This window comes from Musca vetustissima, unplaced genomic scaffold, assembly GCF_032173495.1.
Source record: "Musca vetustissima isolate MV318-11 ecotype Yass unplaced genomic scaffold, APGP_CSIRO_Mvet_v1 utg30834, whole genome shotgun sequence".
Lineage (NCBI taxonomy): Eukaryota > Metazoa > Arthropoda > Insecta > Diptera > Muscidae > Musca > Musca vetustissima.
Window position 1 is genome coordinate 134,381 of NW_026877839.1, and position 21,477 is coordinate 155,857.

The following is a 21,477-nucleotide window of genomic DNA, read 5'->3' on the forward strand; positions in this document are numbered from 1 at the left end:
AACTGTGCCAAATTTCATCCAATTCGAATCAAAAGTGCGACCTGGGGGGTTACTCTGTATTGCGTTGCGAAAGCCAGTGCGATGCGAAAGCTAAATGCGTTAAGAGTGCAATTTGGTACTCTGTATCGCTCACGCAAACGCATTCGCAAAATAAATCCAATATAGGGCAACACTGGCACCACAAAGTAAACAATAACGAAAAATGACAAAAGGAAACGTCAAAAAATTGTAAATAAAAACATATTTTTATGTGGTACGAGTGTTTTTTTTTAACATTAAACATTTAAAAACATATTTTTATGTGGTACGAGTGGTTTTTTAAAACAAAAATGACGAACCAACTAAAAAAAAGAATTTTAAGAGAAAATAGAAGTACGAATAATGTGTCAAACGTTTTCAAATATTTAATTTTTATAAATTTGTACAAAATGTTCGTCTCAATAAAGATGCGTTTATGTTTTTAATAAACGCTATTAAAAATGACCTCGTCGTTCCAAATAGATCCACAGCAATTCCAAATCCAATAAAAGTGGACGTTGAAATTGCTTGGACAAGGTGGTTATCAACACCAACCTGTAAATATGCACACATAGTTTCACATTTTATATATAAAATATAAAACATTACTTTTTCCCAACCAGCGACATATACAGGAGGTCCATCTGAATTAAGGTCATCATCCAGTTTTCTCTACAATTTTTTGGCGCGTCGTTTCGCATTTGAACTCTACAACTGGCCCCTTGCCAAATCGCTGTGTTGCACCATAAAATCTACTAAAGTTTGGAACTGACGGTGCTGAGTCGTCAACTGTAACTTTTTTTGGCTTTCACCCAAAATAATTATCAATTTAGATGTAAATAAAAACTTTAATTGTTCTTATTTACATGTTTCGCTTCATTTGCGTTTGCTATTTTGTTAACGCAAGATATTTGCGTTTAACGAACGAGTTTGACATGCGTTTTCGTATTACAGATTGCGGTGATGCCACATTTGCGTAAAGTAGATGCGAAAGGAGATACGAAAACGAATTAGAGAGTACCAATTACGCGATGCGATAAAATTTTTCTTACGCATCGCAATACAGAGTAACCCCCCTGCACTTGGTTTACAATTTAACATGGATAGATAGACGGACAGACGGACGGACATGCATAAATCGACTCAGAAAGTGATACTATGCATATTCTCAAAAGGAACCATGTGCCTATCTCGTTTCCTCTTGCCTGTTACAAACATATGCACAAAGACATAATACTGTACAACAGTGTGGTGAAGGGTATAAAAAAGAAAATGTGTCATAGTCAATCTACACATAAAATTTAATTAATTAAAACAAAATGTTATTGAAATTAAATATGAACATAACTGATTTTAAATCGATACCACGACAGAGGATTCTACTCTCCGAAACGACCCGAGTTTTACTCGGCCAACTGTGTCACCTCAGCCCATTGTACAAAATCAATAGGGCCGCTATAACTACATTCGAAATTTAAATACCGTTCTAGAACGAATTTTCAATAAACCAGCCTTATCGGACACGTATACGCATAGTTACGCGTCTCATCGAAATATTGATTTTAGACCCCATGTTTCTTTGGAATAAATCCGTTTCAGACAATTGAAATAAAGTTGAAATTTGGAGTCGATTTACAAATGTCCAAAAATCGCCTATCATAATATTATTTTCTCATATCATATTCGAATATTGGTCCACTCCTTCTAGTACTTTCCCCACAAAATGGTTAAAATTATGCTTAAAATGATATCATGCGAACAGAACATTCGATTTTAACCAAACTTTGCACAACTTAACGGTTCACTCCTTCTAATAGCTCCCCCACGAAGAGTCACAATAGAAAAAAACTGAAATATATTATAAAAATTCAATACTGGAAAAAGCTGTTCTTAAAACCACTCACGATAAACAAAATCCATTTAAGGGAACCCAACCCATTCTCGATTTTAATTTTTCAAGATTTCCAATGGACTGGTAAATCAATTCCAATGCTTGGTAAGGTTTGTAACTTTGCTCATATATATTTGAAGATTTAAAAGAGAAGAAAAATAATTTACAAACATTTTTTGTTATTGCTTTGTTGTTGTTTTTTGTAATTAAGGAAAAGTCCTATTTTTGATGGCGGGCATGATAACTCCTCACTGAAACATCGGAATCCGAAAATTCCAACGGTGTTAGAAAGAGTACATGTCTGGCTCTCATATGAACCTGGATTATTGACTTCGCTCTAAAATTAACAAAATGGCGGACCTTCGAAAAAATATTTTTGGAAAATCGCCGATTTTTGACCAAAACCCAAGTTAAAAAATAAGGAAGATCTTCACCGATTGGCTTTATCCTAGTTCATACGATAGCTATACACTCACAGAGAAACGTGTAAAAATTTGGAATCGATTGGGTTATTAGTTTTTGAGTTATCGTGCCCGCCATTCGCAAAAGAGAAAAACGCGTTTAAAGTTTGAGAAGCCCTTTAGCCGTCACTTGATGCTGACACAATAAATCGGCTATATTTTCAAGAGTTCTTGAGATTTTCACTTGAAATTTTGTAGGGACATTCTTGAATTAGTGTAGATACGAATTAAATCGAAAAAATTTTGACCACGAGAATGGGGGGTCCCCTTAAATAATATTCTTTAACTCTATTTCTTTAATACTACCTATATCCCATGGAGGTTCAAATAAAAACCACTTTAACTCGTATACAGTTTTAAACGTTTATTTTGTATTTCTTATATACTTTTTTATTTATTTTTATTGTTGTTTTTATATCTTTTTAAGTACACAGTATCAATTATTATTGTTGTTCTCTGTTTTTATGTCTGTTTGTTGTTGTTGTTCAAATATTCAACGTATAAAAAAATTACAAATTACAAAAAAAGTTGCACATGAAAAAATACTTGCAATATATTTATATATATTTGTTTTTGTTTTCTTGCCATATTTTCAAAATATTTCTTCGTTTTCATCTTCTTGTTTAGTTTTATGTTTTTTTCATTTCTGTTTAATTATTTGTTTCTTTCTTTTTTTGTATAATTAAACAATTAATCAATCAAATGATATATGCGGAGTTTAATGAAAAGAAAAAAACTCCATTGACTTTTTTTCCATTTCAGTTTCTGTTTTTCGATTTCATCATTACGGCCGAACACTATACTATGTATACAATAATAATAATATTTAGTATGTATGTACTAACAAATGTTTAGTTTTCCTTTTCACTTTCTTTCTTTATAAATCAATCATGTGATTACATTTAAAATTAGGCGATTATAATAATAAAAAAAAAAAAATAGTGGTAAAACAAAATAGACAAAAAGCAAGGCTTTTATTCTAATCATAAAAAAAATAAAATGAAAACAAATAGGAGAGAGGGATAAGAATAAGGATCAAAATGATAATGATAGTGAGAGAGAGGAAAGGATGAGTGATAAGGGCAGATGAGGGAGTAGGAAGCTTTTGTCTTGCAAAAGGAATCTTGTGTGTTTTTTTTTCCTAAAATAACTTAAAATTAAATTGGGGTTTCGTTTTTGTTTTTTTAATTTGCAAACAAACAAAAATTAACGGGAAGAGAATGGATTTGCAACGGAAGCAACATAAAGATGTGGATTATGGGTGGAAGGAAATACAAATTAAAAAAAATGTAATGTTTAACACCCTGTATTTTCTTTTGTTTTCAATAGTATTTTTTTAGTATTTAATATTATTAATAATAGTATGGTTTTGTTTGTTTTTATGTGGCGACTTGTCGCCAACAAAAACAACAGTGTTCTTGAAAGTACCCTTAAAAGTTATAGAGAATATATGACGACGGCTGCACAGCAGTTTTTTGTGAAATAAAAAGGACCTTTTGTTTATACTCTTTAGGTTTTCCCATTGGCAAAAGATATATACGATAGAGTGTTTTTGTGTAGAAGTGTGTGTGTGTCTAGAGGTGAGTTTTTTTCTTTTTCATTTTAAGTTTAACGAACACCAAGAACTCTAAGCTTAAAGTTAGTTGTATAGATTTGTTGTTTTTGTTTTTTCTTTTTTGTGGTTGTTGCAATGAATTTCTAAGAAATTCTCTAATCAAGGAAACAGTAACTTCTATGTTGTCTAGCAAAGTTGATTTAGCTTTTTTTGTATCTCTTATTATAGACTTATGTAAGCGTGTATTGTTTTTTGTTACAGGGCGGTGTGGGAGAGGAATAGTATCAATGCAACGGAGGGAAAGGTAGATATGGATGTGTTCCAGAGGGATATATATGTGTATGAAGTTGGTGTTCAAAAATTCAAAAATTATTTTGAAAAGTTTTTAAATTTGAATTATATTTTTACATTTTTTTGGTGTTTTCCTAAGATTTTTATTTCGAACTGTTTAGAAATATTGAAAAACATATATGGTTGTTGAAATTTAATTTTGATCAGGTTTTAATGGTGGCTTAAAATTTATATAATTTTAAAATTGTATTAAAACTAAAAATATTTTTAAAACAATTTAAAAATTTAATTTTCAACATTTTTTTATTAATTTTAAAATAACTTTGAAATATTTTTTAGGAAAATTACCATTTTAATAGTTTATAAAAAATATAAATTTCAACATTTTATTAAAGTTTTCAAATATTTTTTACGAAATTTTGAAGTTTATATTAATTATAAATTGAATAATTATTAAAAATGTTAAAAATATTTTTTTATTTATAAAATCTATAATATATATATTTTTAAAATTATCTTTAAAAAATATAAAAAATAAACAATAATAAATTTAAAATTTTTTATCGCATTTTTATATTAATTTTATTTAAAACAAAATGTGAAATTTAAAATTTTGAAATATAACATTTCTAAAAATGTTAATTTTAAATAATTTTTCAAATATTTCTAACATTTTTTTAAGAAAATTAACTTTTTAATTATTTAAAAAAAATGTCACTATTTTTTCTTTTATTTTAAAATTATTTTGGTTTAAGACAATTTGAATATTTTATAAATTTATTAATCATTTTTTAGGGCGAAAGATTTAATTTTTTTAATTTTCTTTTTACTTAAATCTTAAAATTTTAATGCAAAGAGAATTAAAAAGAATCTGGACAATTTTAGATTAGCTTTCTTAAATAAGGAAAGCCTTATTGAAAAAGGCCATTTAAAAAAAAAATAATAATCGCAATGTTTCGAAATTAAATTGAAATATGAAAAATTATTTAAAATGTATTAAAATAAAAAATACAATAAATTTTGGTTATATTTAAATATTTATTTCAAATTTTAAAATATTGTAATATTTTATACCATTTTGAAAAAAATTGGGATATTTTTAAATAAACCATTTTCTAACTTTAAATATTTAGAAAACTATAATTTCAAATATTCTTACACAAAAATATTTCAAAATTATTTTACAATCAATAAATTCCAATATGCAGAAAATGTTTCAAAATCCAATTAAAAATAATTGTTTTAAAACATATTTACATATTTTAAATTCAATGAAAACAAAAAAAAAACATTGTTTAATTTTTAATTTTTTGAGTTCAAAAATTGCAAATAACAATAAAAATGATATAAAAAAGATATATTTCTTAAAAAAGTACGAAGATAGATTTTTTTAAATAATAAAATGTTTTGAAATTAGATTTCAAAATTTCTTTACAATTTGCTTCAAAATAATAAATTTAAAATTTTGTTCAATATGTATATTGCACTTTTTTGAATTCAATTTCAATATTTCTATGAATAATCATATCATAAAAAAATTAAAACCGTTTTGTTAAAAAAAATACCAAGGGAATAAAAAACACCAAATTTTGTAAATTATCAACTTCGAAATACGATTATTAAATCTCGATTATCAAATATTTAAATTTCAATTTTGTGATTTTTGAACACCCCATATACACTGGATGTTAATTTTGTTTTCGATATGAATGAGACTTGAGTTTATTGTTGTTGGGCATGGCGAAATAATGAAAGAGCTAATGATGAATGACGACTATAGGGGGATTGATGATGGGACGACGATGGATTTAGAAATGTGTAGTGTTGTAGGGAGTGGTGGGGAACCTGTGTTGGCAATGATGATGATGGGGGAGGTGGTGGAGGCGGTAATGAAGGATATGAATTTGATAATAATGCTAGTGTTGTGGAGGCTGTTGTTGTGGTTGTTGGTGTGGGATTATGGGAAAAAGATGTCAATTGTGTATAATTAGTATGATCATCTATGGAAATGGCAGCGGCATCAGCAGCAACGGCGTCGCCAACCGTGGCTGCTGTATTTCAACCGGTATGTATGCGCACATGGTTAGTTAGTGTACTTTTTTGTCTAAATTGTTTTGGACAATAGGAACATGCATATGGCTTTTCGCCAGTATGAATTTTCATGTGATTATTCAATGTGGAGACTTGTCGGAAGTGACTTTCGCATATTTTGCATTTGTATGGCTTCTCGCCGGTATGGGTCTTCAAGTGATTGGTCAGCGTACTCTGCTGTGAAAAGGCCCGACGACAGACACTACACATAAATGGACGATCTGGGCAACTGTTACGTATACAATGAGCAACGACTCCGGTCGGAGTTGGGCCACCGGCATTATTATTGTTATTATTATTGGACGAGGCGAACTGTTCCTTATTACTTAGGGTGCTGACGGTGGTGTTACTATCGAGAAAATGTAACAAAGGGTGGTGTTCTACTTGGGGCTGTATTTGTAAATGTCCTGTAGCTGTTGGTGTAACCATGATGGTAGCAGCTGCTAAAGGGATGTTACTATTACCATGTGTTTGATGATTCTGAGCTGCTCCGCCGCCTCCTCCTGTTGTAGTGGTTGAAGGTTAGCGTGTAAAAATTTAAAATAAAATATATAGAGTTGTTGTTAAGCATAATAAAAAGTTAATAAAAAATTGTGTTCACTTTTATTTTAATCGAAATAGAAATATAATCTTTAAGTTTTTTCTTTTTCTTTACTATTTTTTTCTTTTAACATCAGTTGTATGGCGTCGTCAGAACAAGCGCCTCACCTGTGCCTGTTGTTCCTCCCAGAGCGGTGTTATGCGACGTTATGGTGGCCACCTGATTGGCATGGGTCTTCATGTGATTGTTGAGCGTACTCTGTTGCCGGAACGTCATACAGCAGTATTGGCAGGCGTACGGTTTGTCGCCCGAATGGATCTTCTTGTGATTGGCAAGCGTTGCCAGCTGACTGAATGCCTTGTCGCAACCATCACATTTATAGGGTTTAGGATCAATGTGGGTGCGCTCGTGATTCTGCAGGGTACTTAACTGTGGGAACCTTCGTTTACAAATATGACACTGATACGGCTTGACCAGCTCATCGGCCTGTGGTGAATTATAACTGCCTGTATAAAGACTCTTGGTTATATTTTGTCTTTGTTGTGGGGTATATATTATTGTACTTTGCCCTTGTTGTTGCTGCTGCTGTAGCAATTGTTGCTGTTGTTGATGTATTAATTGAGCCGTTGCTGCATGAGCAGCGGCTTTTGACTGTCCTTTACGTGAAGTACCCTGCGTTGTTTGGGGCGGTTGAAAATTTAATAAAGGTCCAGCCGTTCCATTTTGTTGTTGTTCTGCTAGTGAGGCAAAAACTGTAGCAAAGAAATGTATGAAAAATATATAAAAGGTTAAGTTTGTTGGATGGCGGCCCCACTTGATAGACAATGTTATAATAAAATAAATTTAAATAGTACGTTACGGATGAATGTAATGGATCTTTTTTTTTTTTTTGATGAAACATAAACCATGAATGCCCTATTTGAGAGAAAAAGAAATAATTGTAACTACAATACTGAACATAAATGTAGTCCAATATTACATCTAGCATATTTTGTATTGAAAATGGGATATATAGATCTATGTTTTGAAATAGGTCCTGTTATTTAATATTTAGACTAGTTTATGGGTAGAGAAACTCCTCGTAAGAAATTGTCAATGTGGGAACACGCTTTGACACAGCCCCTGTTGATTTGTATATTTTTGCCGCATATCTAACCAAAGTGACAGTTAATTGAGATATTCTGTACAACAGACGCGAAGTAAACGTAAAATGAAGATATACTTTCAACCCCCAATATTTAATGAAAAGGGGATAATTTGGGGATTATATTAAATTCTCCGTATAGATATATTTGAAAAAGACAATTATAAATATTCAGATTAGAGTTAGTGCGGCCCCAAGAGTTTATAACGCCGCGAAAAAAAAATTTCTAGACCCACTTTTTAGTATTCGGATCTTATATGTTGACTAGATATAGCTCCCATATATATTTTCGTCCGATTTAATGTAAATGGTGCACCATGTTGATATTTCAACTTGAAATTTTAAAGGAACATGTCAAAAGATCTATACATCTTTTGATTTGCACGAAATTTGGCATAGTATACTGAATTAGGTCTAGAATGGTGTGTGTAAAAATTCTTGAAAATCGGTTTAATTTAGATATAGCTCCCATATATATTTTCATCCGGTTTAAAGTAAAAGGTGTACCAAAGTCCCTATAAATCTTTCGATTTGCACGAAATTTTGCACAGCGAACTGAATTAACTCTAAAGAGATGTGTGTTAAGTTTCGTGAAAATCGGTTTAGATATAGCTCCCAATATATATTTTCGTCCGATTTAATTTAAATGGTGCACCAAAGTCCACATATATCTTTCGATCTGAACGAAATTTGGCATAGCGTACATAATTAAGTCTAGAATGATGTGTGCTAAATTTCGTAAAAATCTGTTCAGATTTAAATATAGCTCCTATATATTTTCTTCCGATTTTATGTAAATTGTGCACTAAAGACCCAAAATTTGTCGGACTGTCACACAATTGTGTACATTGAACTGTAGTTAATATAAAAATACTCTCTGCCAAGTCTCGTTGAAATCGGTTCCGATTTAGATATAGCTTCCACATATATATTTTCGTCCGATTTTACACAAAATTGGCACAAAATTTTGCCGATTCATATTTGTCTTAAATTGATTTACACAATTTTGTTTCATTGTAAGAAGCAGCTCTATATCTGACCAAATGAAAAATTTAGTATAGGTTGTAAAATGACATGTTTATGGATCCAATTCCACCACATGTTCAACAAAAATAACGTCATACTTTAAGCCAGTTTAGGCCTATTGTGAGCTTTAGAAATGAAAAGAAAATTAGATTTAGGGAATATTAGAATAAGCATTTTGGGTTTGATCCCCTTAAGGTTTTAAAAATATTGTGTGTCTTCGAAGGCCTATAAATGCTTGGCAGTGGCACAGGAAATATTCCAACGTTTCGCTGTCTTCCCCATACGCTCTGCACTTGCTCCTACCCTCGCATCCAATTTTGTATATGTGCCGTCAGTCAGGTTATTTCTTTTTTGTTTAGCATTAGGATTTGCTTAGTTTTGTTTTCATTTAGGGTCACCCCATAACATTTTTGTGATCTTTCCTGTCCCCTCATTGTCCAACGTAACGGTATCTATAAAATTATTTATGGGAAATGAAGAGCATATCTTTGATGAGACCATATTCAACTAAATATGATCTTAGAATTTTTAACAATGGCAGTACAAAAATCTCGACAACTATAATATTAAGAACCTAAGATACCTTCGAAAGTTCATATTCGAAACACAGAATTCTAAAAGAGCCCCTTAAAGAATTGCTGCATTACCAGATTTAGAACCCTTTTAGTAAGTACGGCCTGCAAACGGTTGAGGATGTTGAAAGAGATGTGAGCGAAGTAACAAATACTTCCCACTTCGGGGAGCAAAGCTCAATAATGTTGAGCGCGTCCACAGACTAATGATAAGTAAGTAGTCAAGAAAAGTGAAGCAATGAATGGTCCATCAGCACCAACAGCCACCAAATATGTCAAGGCCAAGGAAGCATCCGACAAAAATATCTACCGGAAAGCTATAAATTCTTCAAACTGTTTATCGACCCAGACAAAAAACTAAAACAGACAATAAATTTTTTCGAATCAAGAAGAATATCATGTTAATTTGGAAGTTCACAAAGAACCAAAGACTTGTTGATTGAAAGAACTCCTACATCGTGTACAAAGTACAATTGGGAAAATGGAGCCAGAAGTACCTATACAATCGCAAATTTTCTACAGGGTCACATTAGTGTTTAATGCACATTGCAATATTCGGACTATATAGCAGATCATGACTTTGGCATGAAATTAGTCAATTCGTAAGAATTGGAAAGTTGGATGTCAACTCATTGCAAAATCATGCAGACCTTTTTCTCAGAAATAGATCCATCATTATAAACAGCATTTCCAAAAATATATCGTGGCTGAGCTATCACACCAGAAGAGGTAATTTATCTCTAAGTTAGAATTTCAAAATATCTAACATCCGAACCAGACTAATCTAATCTCTACAGTCCGATCAGAGCAATGTGTGACAAAATATAGTCGCTACAACATATGCAATCATAAATAGGTGTTTCATTGGATTATCTTTGTCTCAAGGACACTTCTCAAGAAATCAAAAATTTTTAACATAAATATTTCTGTATATCCTGATATACTCCATACGGAGCAAAAAAGTGTCAGTCAGTGTTGCCGACAAATATATACCCTTAGGCTATGGTTTGAGCAGGTCTTCGGATTTACACATATGTTCCTTTAATATAAGCAATATGGTTTGTTTATCAAATTTAATGAACAAATATCAGGCGAAAGGAAGGTCCGATTTGAACAAAACTTTGCACAATATATTATCTTTAATAGGTTTAAATCAGACATTCCATCCGCCTGATATGGTTTTTGACAATTTGTGGTGGAGATACCAAAAGGAGTCTCATCTTCGGACTTGATCTAGGCTTGGTAAAAATAATATATTGTACAAAGTTTGATTCAAATAGGATAGTCCGTTTGCATGATATTTTAAAATTAATGTTTACCATAATTTGACAATTTTTGGGCCAGGTACCAGAAGGATTGGACCGATATTCCCCATTTCGAACTTGAACTAAGTTTGAAAGAAATATTACGATGTCTAAAGTATGGTTGAAATCGGTTATTTCCTTCGAGAGTTATCGTACGCATCAGATCAGACATGGATCAGACAGGCAGACGGACGGACATGCGTAAGTCGACTCCAAATTGTCTGAAACAGATTTGGTCCAAAGAAACATGGTATTTAAAATTAATTCTTCGATGAGGCACATTTTTGCTTTATCAAAGTGTGCATACCCCATGTACAGTCTAATATAATCGCTGTCTTTTTTTGGGTTTCAGATCATAGCGACGTAGCCGATGTGGATGCAGTCAATCAATATAGCAATATATGCTACATTTATAGCGATTAGGCGAATACTAGATCTATGTAGCCGGCAATCTCAAAATTTAGATCTAAAGCATTGTTGTCTATGGTTAGAAAAGAGTTAATGATGACTGCCGGTTTTTTTAATGTAAAACTTTTTAAAATTCAAATTAATGTTGTGAAATACTGTCGTCTACGCAAGGATCAACAGGAGACAGTTAGACTCGAACGTCCACTCTGTCGATATCCTATGCTTTATGCGTGGTAGTTTTTAAATAGTCATTTTAACCTTTTTCTCCGAGATAGGCAATAAAATCATTTAACAATCCTAATCTCTACTTTTCACATAGGTTAGGTTAGGGATGTACGGTTGTTAGTAACAAACGTCCACTCGAAGTCTAATGTTCATTGTGATCATCCTTTTTACCTACAAAGAGAAAGAGAAGAGGGAGTAGAAAGCAAGAAAACGATAGTGGGAGAAGGAGAGATGGTTATTTTAGCCATGTCAAATTTTTGACAAAGCCTAGGATCTGGTTAGGGTCTATTTTAGAGAAGAAGGCTAGATTATCAATTGCATATCTACCAATCTGTTTATGTCCTCTGCCAATCAGCAATGGACATTTACAGAAGATATGATCAGTTGTTTCTCGCTATTCTTCGTCCTCACATAGAAGACAGTAATCCTCTCCGCCGGAGTCAAATTTCGAAGTGAGAGGTCTAATCTTGCAGTGACCTGTTATGATCCCCACAATGATTTTGACCTCTCTCTTGTTATGTGCCAGCAGCGAAGAAGTTCTTCGGTAAGAGAATTCAGGCCAGATAGCTTTTGAGATTCTGCAACCAGGTTGTCTCGACCATCTGTTACCGACTATCACCGCCTTAAGGGCCGCCTGACTATCGACATATATAGTCACCGGTCCCGTAATGTCGGCAGTAAGTGATTTTATTATCTCGGCCGCTTTCGTTATTGCAAGGATTTCTGCTTGAGAAACGCTACACTTTCTATTTTCCTCCAATCTACAACGTCCTTTATGATGACGTCAATGGACTATATGGCAATGGGCTAACTTAATCGCTATTTTCATTAAATAGATTTTTAAGGCAAGCCCGAAATTATTAGTATTATTATTTTTTATTATGAATATGAGCGATTCATCCTGTTTATTTAAAATTCTTTTCGAATACAAGTTAGTCCGTAAAAAATTGGGTTTATGATTAGTCATTCGAATTCGGATCCACTAACTGTCCATTAAAAATTTCCGTCGAAATTCTTTTCAATTTCCGAACAAGGCTCTAAATGATGTTTTGAGTATATTTTGGAGAACATAGTTAGCGTTTCTATATCGAATCTACCAAAATGTTTCTGCCTTCTGCATCGAAGCATGGGGCATCGACAAAGCATATGGTCCATAGTTTCAGTTTCCTATTTATCCTCACATGGACGACAATAATCCATTTCTTTAATCTCCCATTTTAAATAAAGAGATTTTATTCTGCAGTGAATTGTAATAATCCCTATGGTTGTCTTTATCTCTGATTGCTTTAAATGCCGCTAGACTATCGATAAATGTAGTCACCCTTAACGAGTCACAGTTCCCTTGACTAACTCCGCTAATTTCAAGATGTATAAAATCTCTTCTTGAAAACCCCTAAAAGTATTTTTTTAACAGAAATTTCTTTGCAGAATACCCCCTAACCTGAACCTTCTTCCATCTTTGAGCCTGTATATATTTAAAGAACGTCTGTATATATTGACAGACCTTCAAGAGGAGGAAGCTCACCCGTCTATGGTATGGTTATTTTGAATTCCTCAAAATTAAGGTATGGACACATAATGAATTTCTATTGTAACAGAGTTCGTAATCTCCTGTCAGGGACATTTGCTTGCTCATAGTGTGAAGTTCGCCATGTCCCGATATCCCTCATTCTAAAGTGCTTCTAGGAGCTTCGGATATAAGGATTGCTGACGATCATGTTTAACATCATCAATTCTATCTAATCTTGAACCACTTTCATTTTCCGTGAGGAAGAATAATTGGAAGACTTATTCATATACATAGAATAGCTTTTATTATCACACATTTTCTTATGTATTAAAAATTATTGGAAAAAAAATGAAATTTAGAAAAATAAAAAAATGTATATCGAATTAGTTTTTTTTTCAGGCTAATAGCATATCTATAATTAAATGTAATGAAAAAAAAAAAATCATTTGTAATATAACTATATATAGTAAAATTTTAGCGCCTTAACTTAACATAAATTTTATACGAATTTTGTATGATTTGAATAAATGTGGAATGTTAACAATAATGCTTATATGAAAAAATACAATAAAAATATCAATTAAAAAAGCAAAAATATTTACAAATACTATATGCATATAGGCATACTATATATATAACTATAATATGTAATTGAGAATATATATGCTTTCCATACAATCCATGTAAGGCGAACAGAGAGACACACAGAGAAACAATCAAACAACAACAGGCATGGTATGATCTCTACTTACCCTTATGCGTTTTGATGTGATTGATTAAAGTCGATTGTTGACGAAAATCCTTGGAGCAAATATTGCATTTAAACGGTTTCTCGCCGGTATGAATTTTAACATGATTCGTTAGAGTGGATATCTGACGGAAGGCCTTTTCACAGTGTTTACACTTGTAGGGTCTTTCGTCGGTGTGTATTTTCATGTGGTTCCTCAGCGTGGTCAATTGACGAAACTTGTTCTTACAAATGTGGCACTGCTTCTTTTTGCGCGGATCATCAATCTGTGGCTCGGGCATCTCCTCCGGCATTTCCACCTTAGTTACCGTCATTGGTGTTATTGGCGCCGGGTGATTGATATTCGATGTATTGGCGGCCGTTGTCGATATGTCCAACAGATGGACAAGCGGATGTTGCGGATGCAACATGGCCTGATGAGTAGGATGCTGTATGGCTTGTACTGCTGTTAGCTGGTGTAGTGTAAAGGGGGTCTGCTGCAGTCCGGCTGCAGAAATTGTCTGATGTTGATTTGTCGAGGTGGTGACCCCATGGGAAGTGGCAATTTGTGCCGGTGCATAATGCTGATAATTGATCATGGCGGCCGTGCTTACTGCTGTTGCATGATTGAGGTGCATCTTGCTTGCATGAGGTATTTTCCAAACCGCCAATCAACCAACAATCCGACAACTTTATTCGAGTTATTTGTATTCGCCTAAAATCTCGCGCTATTATTTTCTCAACTGAACTATAAATGAAAATCAACATCACTACATTAGTTATCAATTCCATTTAGAAATTCAATATGAATTTCTTTTACAAAATTCACGTTGCGCTTACCCCGTTTCACTTTTTCACTCAACACAGCCAGAATCTGTGTTTTCGTTCGGTCGGTCGGTCGTTATTATTGCCACTGTGGCAACGTGTGTGCTTGTTTTTCTTCTTTCCAATAGAGTTGTGCTGCTTGCTGCTGTCTGTAAAATTTCACGTTTTTCGTGGGCTTACATTTCACATCACACACAACTTTCGGCCACCGTTTCACTTAGCGCACACACAGCAAACACAAGAGAAGGGAACTAATTTCGGCTTACACACAAAACGGCCAAACGAATTCGATAGTTTTTCTCTAAATAATTTTCATTTTTTCAAGGATTTTAGTTGGTAAAAGAAAAAACTTTTGCAGGAAAAGAAAACAAACAGCTGGGTTGGTCAATTTGTCAAGTTATTCAAAACAACATGCCACAGCGTTGAGTTGAAGGGAAAAAGCGTGGTTTCACAGTGCTGCACTGACGAGTAGCAACAGTGTAGAGTTGTATTTTTTCGGTATTTGGTATTTGTTGTATGGATAGACATTCCGATAGAAATTCCATTCAAATTGATGTGGAAAACGTTAAAAGTAGGGATCACATGTTGTTGTTGCTAGTATGTTGTAGTTGAAAACAAATAAAAACATTTATTGAACTGTAAAAATTGGAAAACTAAAATGTGAATGAAAAATTTAATTCAATACACTCAGCCTTATGGCTAATGAGGGTATATACACTTTGATACGGTGAAAATATGCCTCATCGAAATATTGGTTTAGACCCCAGGTTTCTTTGGACAAGAAAATTTGGAGTCGATTTACATATGTCCGTCCGTCTGGTGCGCACGAAAACTCTCGAACGCAGCAACCGATTTCATTCAAACTTTGCACATCTTAATATTTCTTCCAAACATACAGTGGTGGTCACAGAATTAAAACATTTACTGTGGAAAACATTTTTTGATCCGCCTTCGATTCGTTTGAAGTATTTTTGAAATTTTTTTAATTCAGAACACTTCGATATACTGCACTTAAGAGATTTAGTGTGAAAAAAGAAACTTTTTGCGTGCAATTTTTCCATAAATAACGGTTTTTATGAAAATACATCGACTTTGAAGTGGCCATATAATTAAAACATTGTGTGGGATTTTTTACTTTACTGCATTTTTTGAAAATATTTTTAGAAAATCTTTTTAATTTAGTTAAATTATGTAAACTAAGCACCGATAAAATCATTTCCAGATAAAAATTTTTGAAAAAATCTGTAAAATCTATCAAAATTGCCAACAATTTGTACAGTACACCTTACATTCAGAAAATCACTCTTATTATAGAAAATAAATATCCGAATGCACCAGAAATTGCTAGAATTAGTTGAAAACAATAAATAATTCTCAAAATCAATAAATATTTGTAATAAAAACTCAAAAAATGGGAATTAACCTAAAGTAACGATGCAATTGCAATAGCCTTTACTGAAGAAGGCCGGAATATTTTTGCAGTATGTGAGAAAAAATCGATTGATATTGGTATTTATTATACCAAATCGACTGTTCGAGTAGTACAGAATATATTTTATCATAAAATATATCTGTCAGAACAGAACGAAAAGAGATCAACGCCTAGGTTGACGAGTAAAAGATTCAAGCACACAGCAGCATTTTTGATGTTCAACACAAGACTTCAAATATTTGTCAAACTGTAAAATTTTTACTTCCGTGATACTAAAATAGATTAAGTGGAAGTTATTCGATTCAAAAAATATTATTTTGGAAAAATATTGTCATGTTCAATAGATTTTAAGGGTCAAGAGTTGACCATCAAACATACTGCTGTGTGCTTGAAACTTTTACTCAACCTAGGCGTTGATCTCTTTTCGTTCTGTTCTGACAGATATATTTTATGATAAAATATATTCTGTACTACTCGAACAGTCGATTTGGTATAATAAATACCAATATCAATCGATTTTCTTTCACATACTGCAAAAATATTCCGGCCTTCTTCAGTAAAGGCTATTGCAATTGCATCGTTACTTTAGGTTAATTCCCATTTTTTGAGTTTTTATTTCAAATATTTATTTATTTTGAGAATTATTTATAGTTTTCAACTAATTCTAGCAATTTCTGGTGCATTCGGATATTTATTTTCTATAATAAGAGTGATTTTCTGAATGTAAGGTGTACTGTACAAATTGTTGGCAATTTTGATAGATTTTACAGATTTTTTCAAAAAATTTTATCTGGAAATGATTTTATCGGTGCTTAGTTTACATAATTTAACTAAATTAAAAAGATTTTCTAAAAATATTTTCAAAAAATGCAGTAAAGTAAAAAATCCCACACAATGTTTTAATTATATGGCCACATCAAAGTCGATGTATTTTCATAAAAACCGTTATTTATGGAAAAATTGCACGCAAAAAGTTTCTTTTTTCACACTAAATCTCTTAAGTGCAGTATATCGAAGTGTTCTGAATTAAAAAATTTTCAAAAATACTTCAAACGAATCGAAGGCGGATCAAAAAATGTTTACCACAGTAAATGTTTTAATTCTGTGACCACCACTGTAGTTTAAGTTCGAAGAGGATCAAATTTTTCAATATTTATAAATCCATTATCAAGCTAATGAAAATGTCCTTTATCAAGCCTAGATCAAGTTTGAAGATGGGACCCATTGGTTCACTCCTTCTGGTACCTCCCCCACAAAATGGTCAAAATTGTGCTAAAAATTAAAATTATAACGGAATATCACATTTTATCGAAAGTTTGTACAACCTATTATCTTTACCAAGCCCAGATTAAAATAGAAGATGGGACCCATTGGTTCACTTCATCTTGTACCTCCCTCATAAATTACCAAAATTTTCAATATTTTTAAATCCAATATCCGGCGGTGGGAATGTCCGATTTGAACCAAACTTTGTATTTACAACCTATTATAATTACCAAGCCTAGATCAAGTCCGAAGATGGAATCCATTGGTCCACTCCATCTGGTACCTCCCACACAAATGCTCAACATTTTCAATATTTATAAATCCAATATTAGGCAAATGAAATGCCCGATTTGAAACAAATTTTGCACAACCTATTATCTTTACCAAGCCTAGATCAAGTCGGAAGGTGACACCCGTCTACCCTCTCCTCTGGTACACCCTACAAAAAGGGTCAATATTATATATTAGACCAACATAAAATCCAACTTTTTACCGGATGAACCTACTTTATGAGGATTTATTTGACATATATGCAAAGGAATTGACAAATAAAAACCACTGGGTTCACGAAATCCGATTAAATGTAAACGTACTATTACAAATTTGATTTTGACTTGTTGGGGAGGTACGAGGGTACACTAATATAAGGTACGATATATTGATTTGAACAACAAAAAGCAACTCTGTATTTAGTGAATTCTTCCGTCAGATAAAATATAATTATGCGCAGCAGGTTGTGCTCGCCATCTTCTTTAGTTTTAAAAATTTCTCCAAAGATTTCAGGTCGATTGCAGTTTGCTTTGATTTTTCAAATCGCCATAAAAAACATAGCATATGACCGTACGTTAAACCGTCAAGCTAAAATTCAATTTCTTTATGAGGATTTATTTCACATATATTCATATATAATTTAAACCCAATTAAGTAACTAAATTCAGTACAATATAAATGTGCTATAATTTGATTTATTCTATAATTTTAATTAATTCTTTAATTTTATTTAATTTTTTTACGAGTTTTTTATTGTCATTATTAGGTATACTAGTTTACACTTTAACTTTTATTTTATTTCGCTTATTTGTAATAGAATTAATAATAATTACAAAATTTTTTTTTTATTTCAAATATAATCAACGCCACAATTACATACGTCCATCGAAAAGGTTTACCATAAAGATTGCTATCAAAGTTCTGACGCCGTTAAAGTGATGACATATGACTACCGGCGTTGTGTGAAGGCAATTCGGCGCCGTAACATGCCCTTCCTATTGACAAATTATTGTGTGTTTTCTTTTGTGCCCTGTGGTCGCGATAGTTCGTTTTTGTTAAATTTCGTTAATTAAAATAAAAATTTCCAAAACGGCATCACATCTGAGATCATTGTTGTTGAACAACAAACGTCTGTTAACTGAAATATATACAAAAAGAAGTATTATAAGTGGTATAACAGCGGCTGAAATGAGTGAAAACCCTACAACTTCCCAAAACAAAAACAAAACCAAAGATGAGAATGAAGCAGTTGCTGAAGGAACAGGTGAGAAGAGTATAATAATGCAGAGTAACAGGGTGTGCCATAGAATATAAAATGGAAAGGGAATTAAATTTAGCTGCGATAAACACCATTTGTTTTATTATTTGGCTTGTGTCTTTGCTAAATAGGGGGATTTATTCTGAAGTAACGTTGCTTAACTTTGAAAATATATTTGTCTGCTTAAATCATTGCTGCTTTTTTAATTTTTATTTGATTTTTCAATTAAATTTTGTGTTTCTTTTTCCTTTCAGAGGAGGATTCCACTATGGATGCCATCCGAAAATTCTTCTCCCAGAAACTGAATTTGGTTACAGCTCTCGACGAACAGGATGGTGCTGATAAGAAAGTAAGTAAAGATAAAATGCAAAAAACTTATTTCTCCAATGGTAGTAAGTAGTTATCTAGAAAGGTAGTCCAGGCTATTATTAGGTGCTATTAGAATAACACCAAATCCATGAAATTTGTCAATTTAATGCTGTGATGGGAATACATTTACAATAGCGGTACGGCTCAGAAAATTTCAAAATTTTCACCATATGTAGCCCTTTTATTATCAATTGCAACAACATATCAATGTTTTCAGTGACATGATGTGGGGATATTTCAATATACGGCTTAAAAGCTATCGACTTAAGGGATATCAAATTTTTAAAGAATATTTCTTCAAGGGCTATCAGACCACTAGGCTTGGAATTTTAATTAATATTTCTTCAAGGACTATTCGATTTCTAGACGTGGATTTTTAAAGAATATTTCTTCAAGAACTATCCGAATTTTAAGCGTGGAATTTTAAGGAATATTTCGCCAAGGACTATCCGAGTTCTAGGCGTGGAATTTTAAGGAATATTTCTTCAAGAACTATCCGAATTTTAAGCGTGGAATTTTAAGGAATATTTCGCCAAGGACTATCCAAGTTCTATGCGTGGTTTTTAAAAATATTTCTACAAGGACTATCCCAATTCTATGCGAGGATCTTTAAAGAATATTTCTTCAAATACTATCCGAAATCTATGTGTGGATTTATAAAGAATATTTTTTCAAGGGCTATCCGAATTCTAGGCGTGGATTTTTAGGAATATTTAAACAATTTTAAATTCGACTGAAAAATGTATAGCCATAAAATGGTTTGCGAGGTGGTATTTTACAAACATATTACAAACTTCGGATTAAAATTATATACATATATACTATATTATTTATTTATAATATACATAATATCCTCAATATATTAATTTCTTATAGGCTTTTGACAACTTAACATTTGAAGGACTATGCGATCACTGGAAATCCAAAGGATTTAAAAATATTATTACAATGGTTGGAGCTGGTATTTCAACATGTAAGTACATATTTCAGTTTTATTCCTCTAAAAATAGGAATTTAATATTTCACATTCTTTCTATTTAGCTGCCGGTATTCCAGATTTTCGTTCACCTGGCTCGGGGCTATATGATAATTTGCAAAAATACAATTTACCCCATCCATCGGCAATATTTGAAATGGATTATTTTGAAGAAAATCCTCAGCCATTTTTCGCTTTGGCCAAAGAGTTATATCCCGGTTCATTTAATCCAACACCATCACATTATTTCGTAAGACTTTTGCATGAAAAAGGCCTACTGCTGAGACACTATACCCAAAATATTGATACTTTGGAACGAATTGCCGGCATACCAGATGATAAACTGGTAGAGGCACACGGCACATTTTTTACCAATCATTGTTTGGGTTGTCGCAAACTCTATTCCATGGAATGGATGAAGGAACAAATTTTCAGCGATAGTGTACCAACATGTGAGGAGTGTAATTCGGTCGTAAAGCCCGATATCGTCTTCTTTGGTGAAAATTTACCGGAAAAGTTTTACACCCTGCCGGCAAAGGATTTCAATAAATGTGATTTGTTAATTATTATGGGTACCTCATTGGAGGTACAACCGTTTGCATCGCTTATCGATAGGGCCGGTCCCAAGTGTGTGCGTTTGTTGATTAATCGCACCAAAGTTGGTAATGATTTTGGTGGTATTGGCTCGTGGTTTATGATGGGTCCTGGTCTTATGTTTGACAATCCCAAAAATACACGAGATATTGCCTACATTGGTGACTGTGATGATGGTTGTTTGGCATTGGCTGAGGCTTTGGGTTGGAAGGAAGAACTGGATAAACTAATAAAGAGCGAGCATGAGCGTTTGGACAAGGAGAATGCAGAGAGTAAGGAAAAGATGAAGACGACAACTAAGGAAAATACAAAATCGGATGTTGATGAAAAGGATGCTGACGAAACAGAAGGACCATCAGACGACTCTAAGGCAAAAGAGAAGGAGGCTGTATAAAACCGTATTTAGTGCAATATTCAAAATTTCTATCATTTCTTCAGATTTTAAGCTTAAAACCCCTACTACCGTTGTAGCCTTTCCTCCGTCATTTTTAGCTAAAATAGACTAATATAATACAGAATTGTATTTTTATCGAAAAATATATACATATGTATGTTTAAAATTCAATGAATTTATATGTATAATGTAGTAAAAAAATATAATAATTATTGTAATGACGATTTCAATTAAAGTATATTTCAGTAACTACAAAACTGTTTTATATATTTGTTAGCAATCCTCCAGACCAAACACGGTTTTATAGGCAGTCAATCGAGAAATATACC

General features: G+C 32.6%; 2 protein-coding genes across 3 annotated transcripts; one reads left to right on the top strand and one right to left on the bottom strand.

Annotated features, from left to right (window-relative positions):
* Positions 1 to 6,221: 6,221 nt before the first annotated feature.
* LOC133322510 (zinc finger protein 135) lies at positions 6,222 to 14,418 on the bottom strand. 2 transcript variants are annotated; one of them, XM_061531499.1, is made up of 4 exons: positions 13,790 to 14,418; positions 7,412 to 7,600; positions 7,016 to 7,354; positions 6,222 to 6,807 (listed from the first exon to the last, which is right to left on the bottom strand). In XM_061531499.1, the coding sequence occupies exons 1-4, from the start codon at positions 14,400 to 14,402 to the stop codon at positions 6,275 to 6,277; spliced, it is 1,674 nt and encodes a 557-aa protein (XP_061387483.1). In that variant the 5' UTR covers positions 14,403 to 14,418; the 3' UTR covers positions 6,222 to 6,274. The 2 variants fall into 2 exon arrangements, with proteins under 2 accessions (XP_061387483.1, XP_061387482.1); XM_061531498.1 differs by having other exon boundaries at positions 7,016 to 7,600.
* A 4,230-nt stretch (positions 14,419 to 18,648) lies between these two features.
* On the top strand, positions 18,649 to 21,148 carry LOC133322512 (NAD-dependent protein deacetylase Sirt2). The gene is made up of 4 exons (XM_061531501.1): positions 18,649 to 18,821; positions 19,070 to 19,164; positions 20,061 to 20,157; positions 20,226 to 21,148. The coding sequence occupies exons 1-4, from the start codon at positions 18,746 to 18,748 to the stop codon at positions 21,146 to 21,148; spliced, it is 1,191 nt and encodes a 396-aa protein (XP_061387485.1). The 5' UTR covers positions 18,649 to 18,745.
* The last annotated feature ends 329 nt before the right edge of the window (positions 21,149 to 21,477 follow it).

Excerpts from the sequence above, each read along its gene's own strand:
- LOC133322510 (XM_061531498.1), bottom strand. The coding sequence starts at position 14,402 with ATGCACCTCAATCATGCAACAGCAGTAAGCACGGCCGCCATGATCAAT. Across the intron at positions 7,601-13,789 it reads TCACATCAAAACGCATAAGG|TTTTTGCCTCACTAGCAGAA; the intron begins GTAAGTAGAGAT and ends TCTTTGCTACAG. Across the intron at positions 6,808-7,015 it reads GGGAGGAACAACAGGCACAG|GAGGCGGCGGAGCAGCTCAG; the intron begins GTGAGGCGCTTG and ends CTACAACAGGAG.
- LOC133322512 (XM_061531501.1), top strand. The coding sequence starts at position 18,746 with ATGAGTGAAAACCCTACAACTTCCCAAAACAAAAACAAAACCAAAGAT. Across the intron at positions 19,165-20,060 it reads AGGATGGTGCTGATAAGAAA|GCTTTTGACAACTTAACATT; the intron begins GTAAGTAAAGAT and ends AATTTCTTATAG. Across the intron at positions 20,158-20,225 it reads TGGAGCTGGTATTTCAACAT|CTGCCGGTATTCCAGATTTT; the intron begins GTAAGTACATAT and ends CTTTCTATTTAG.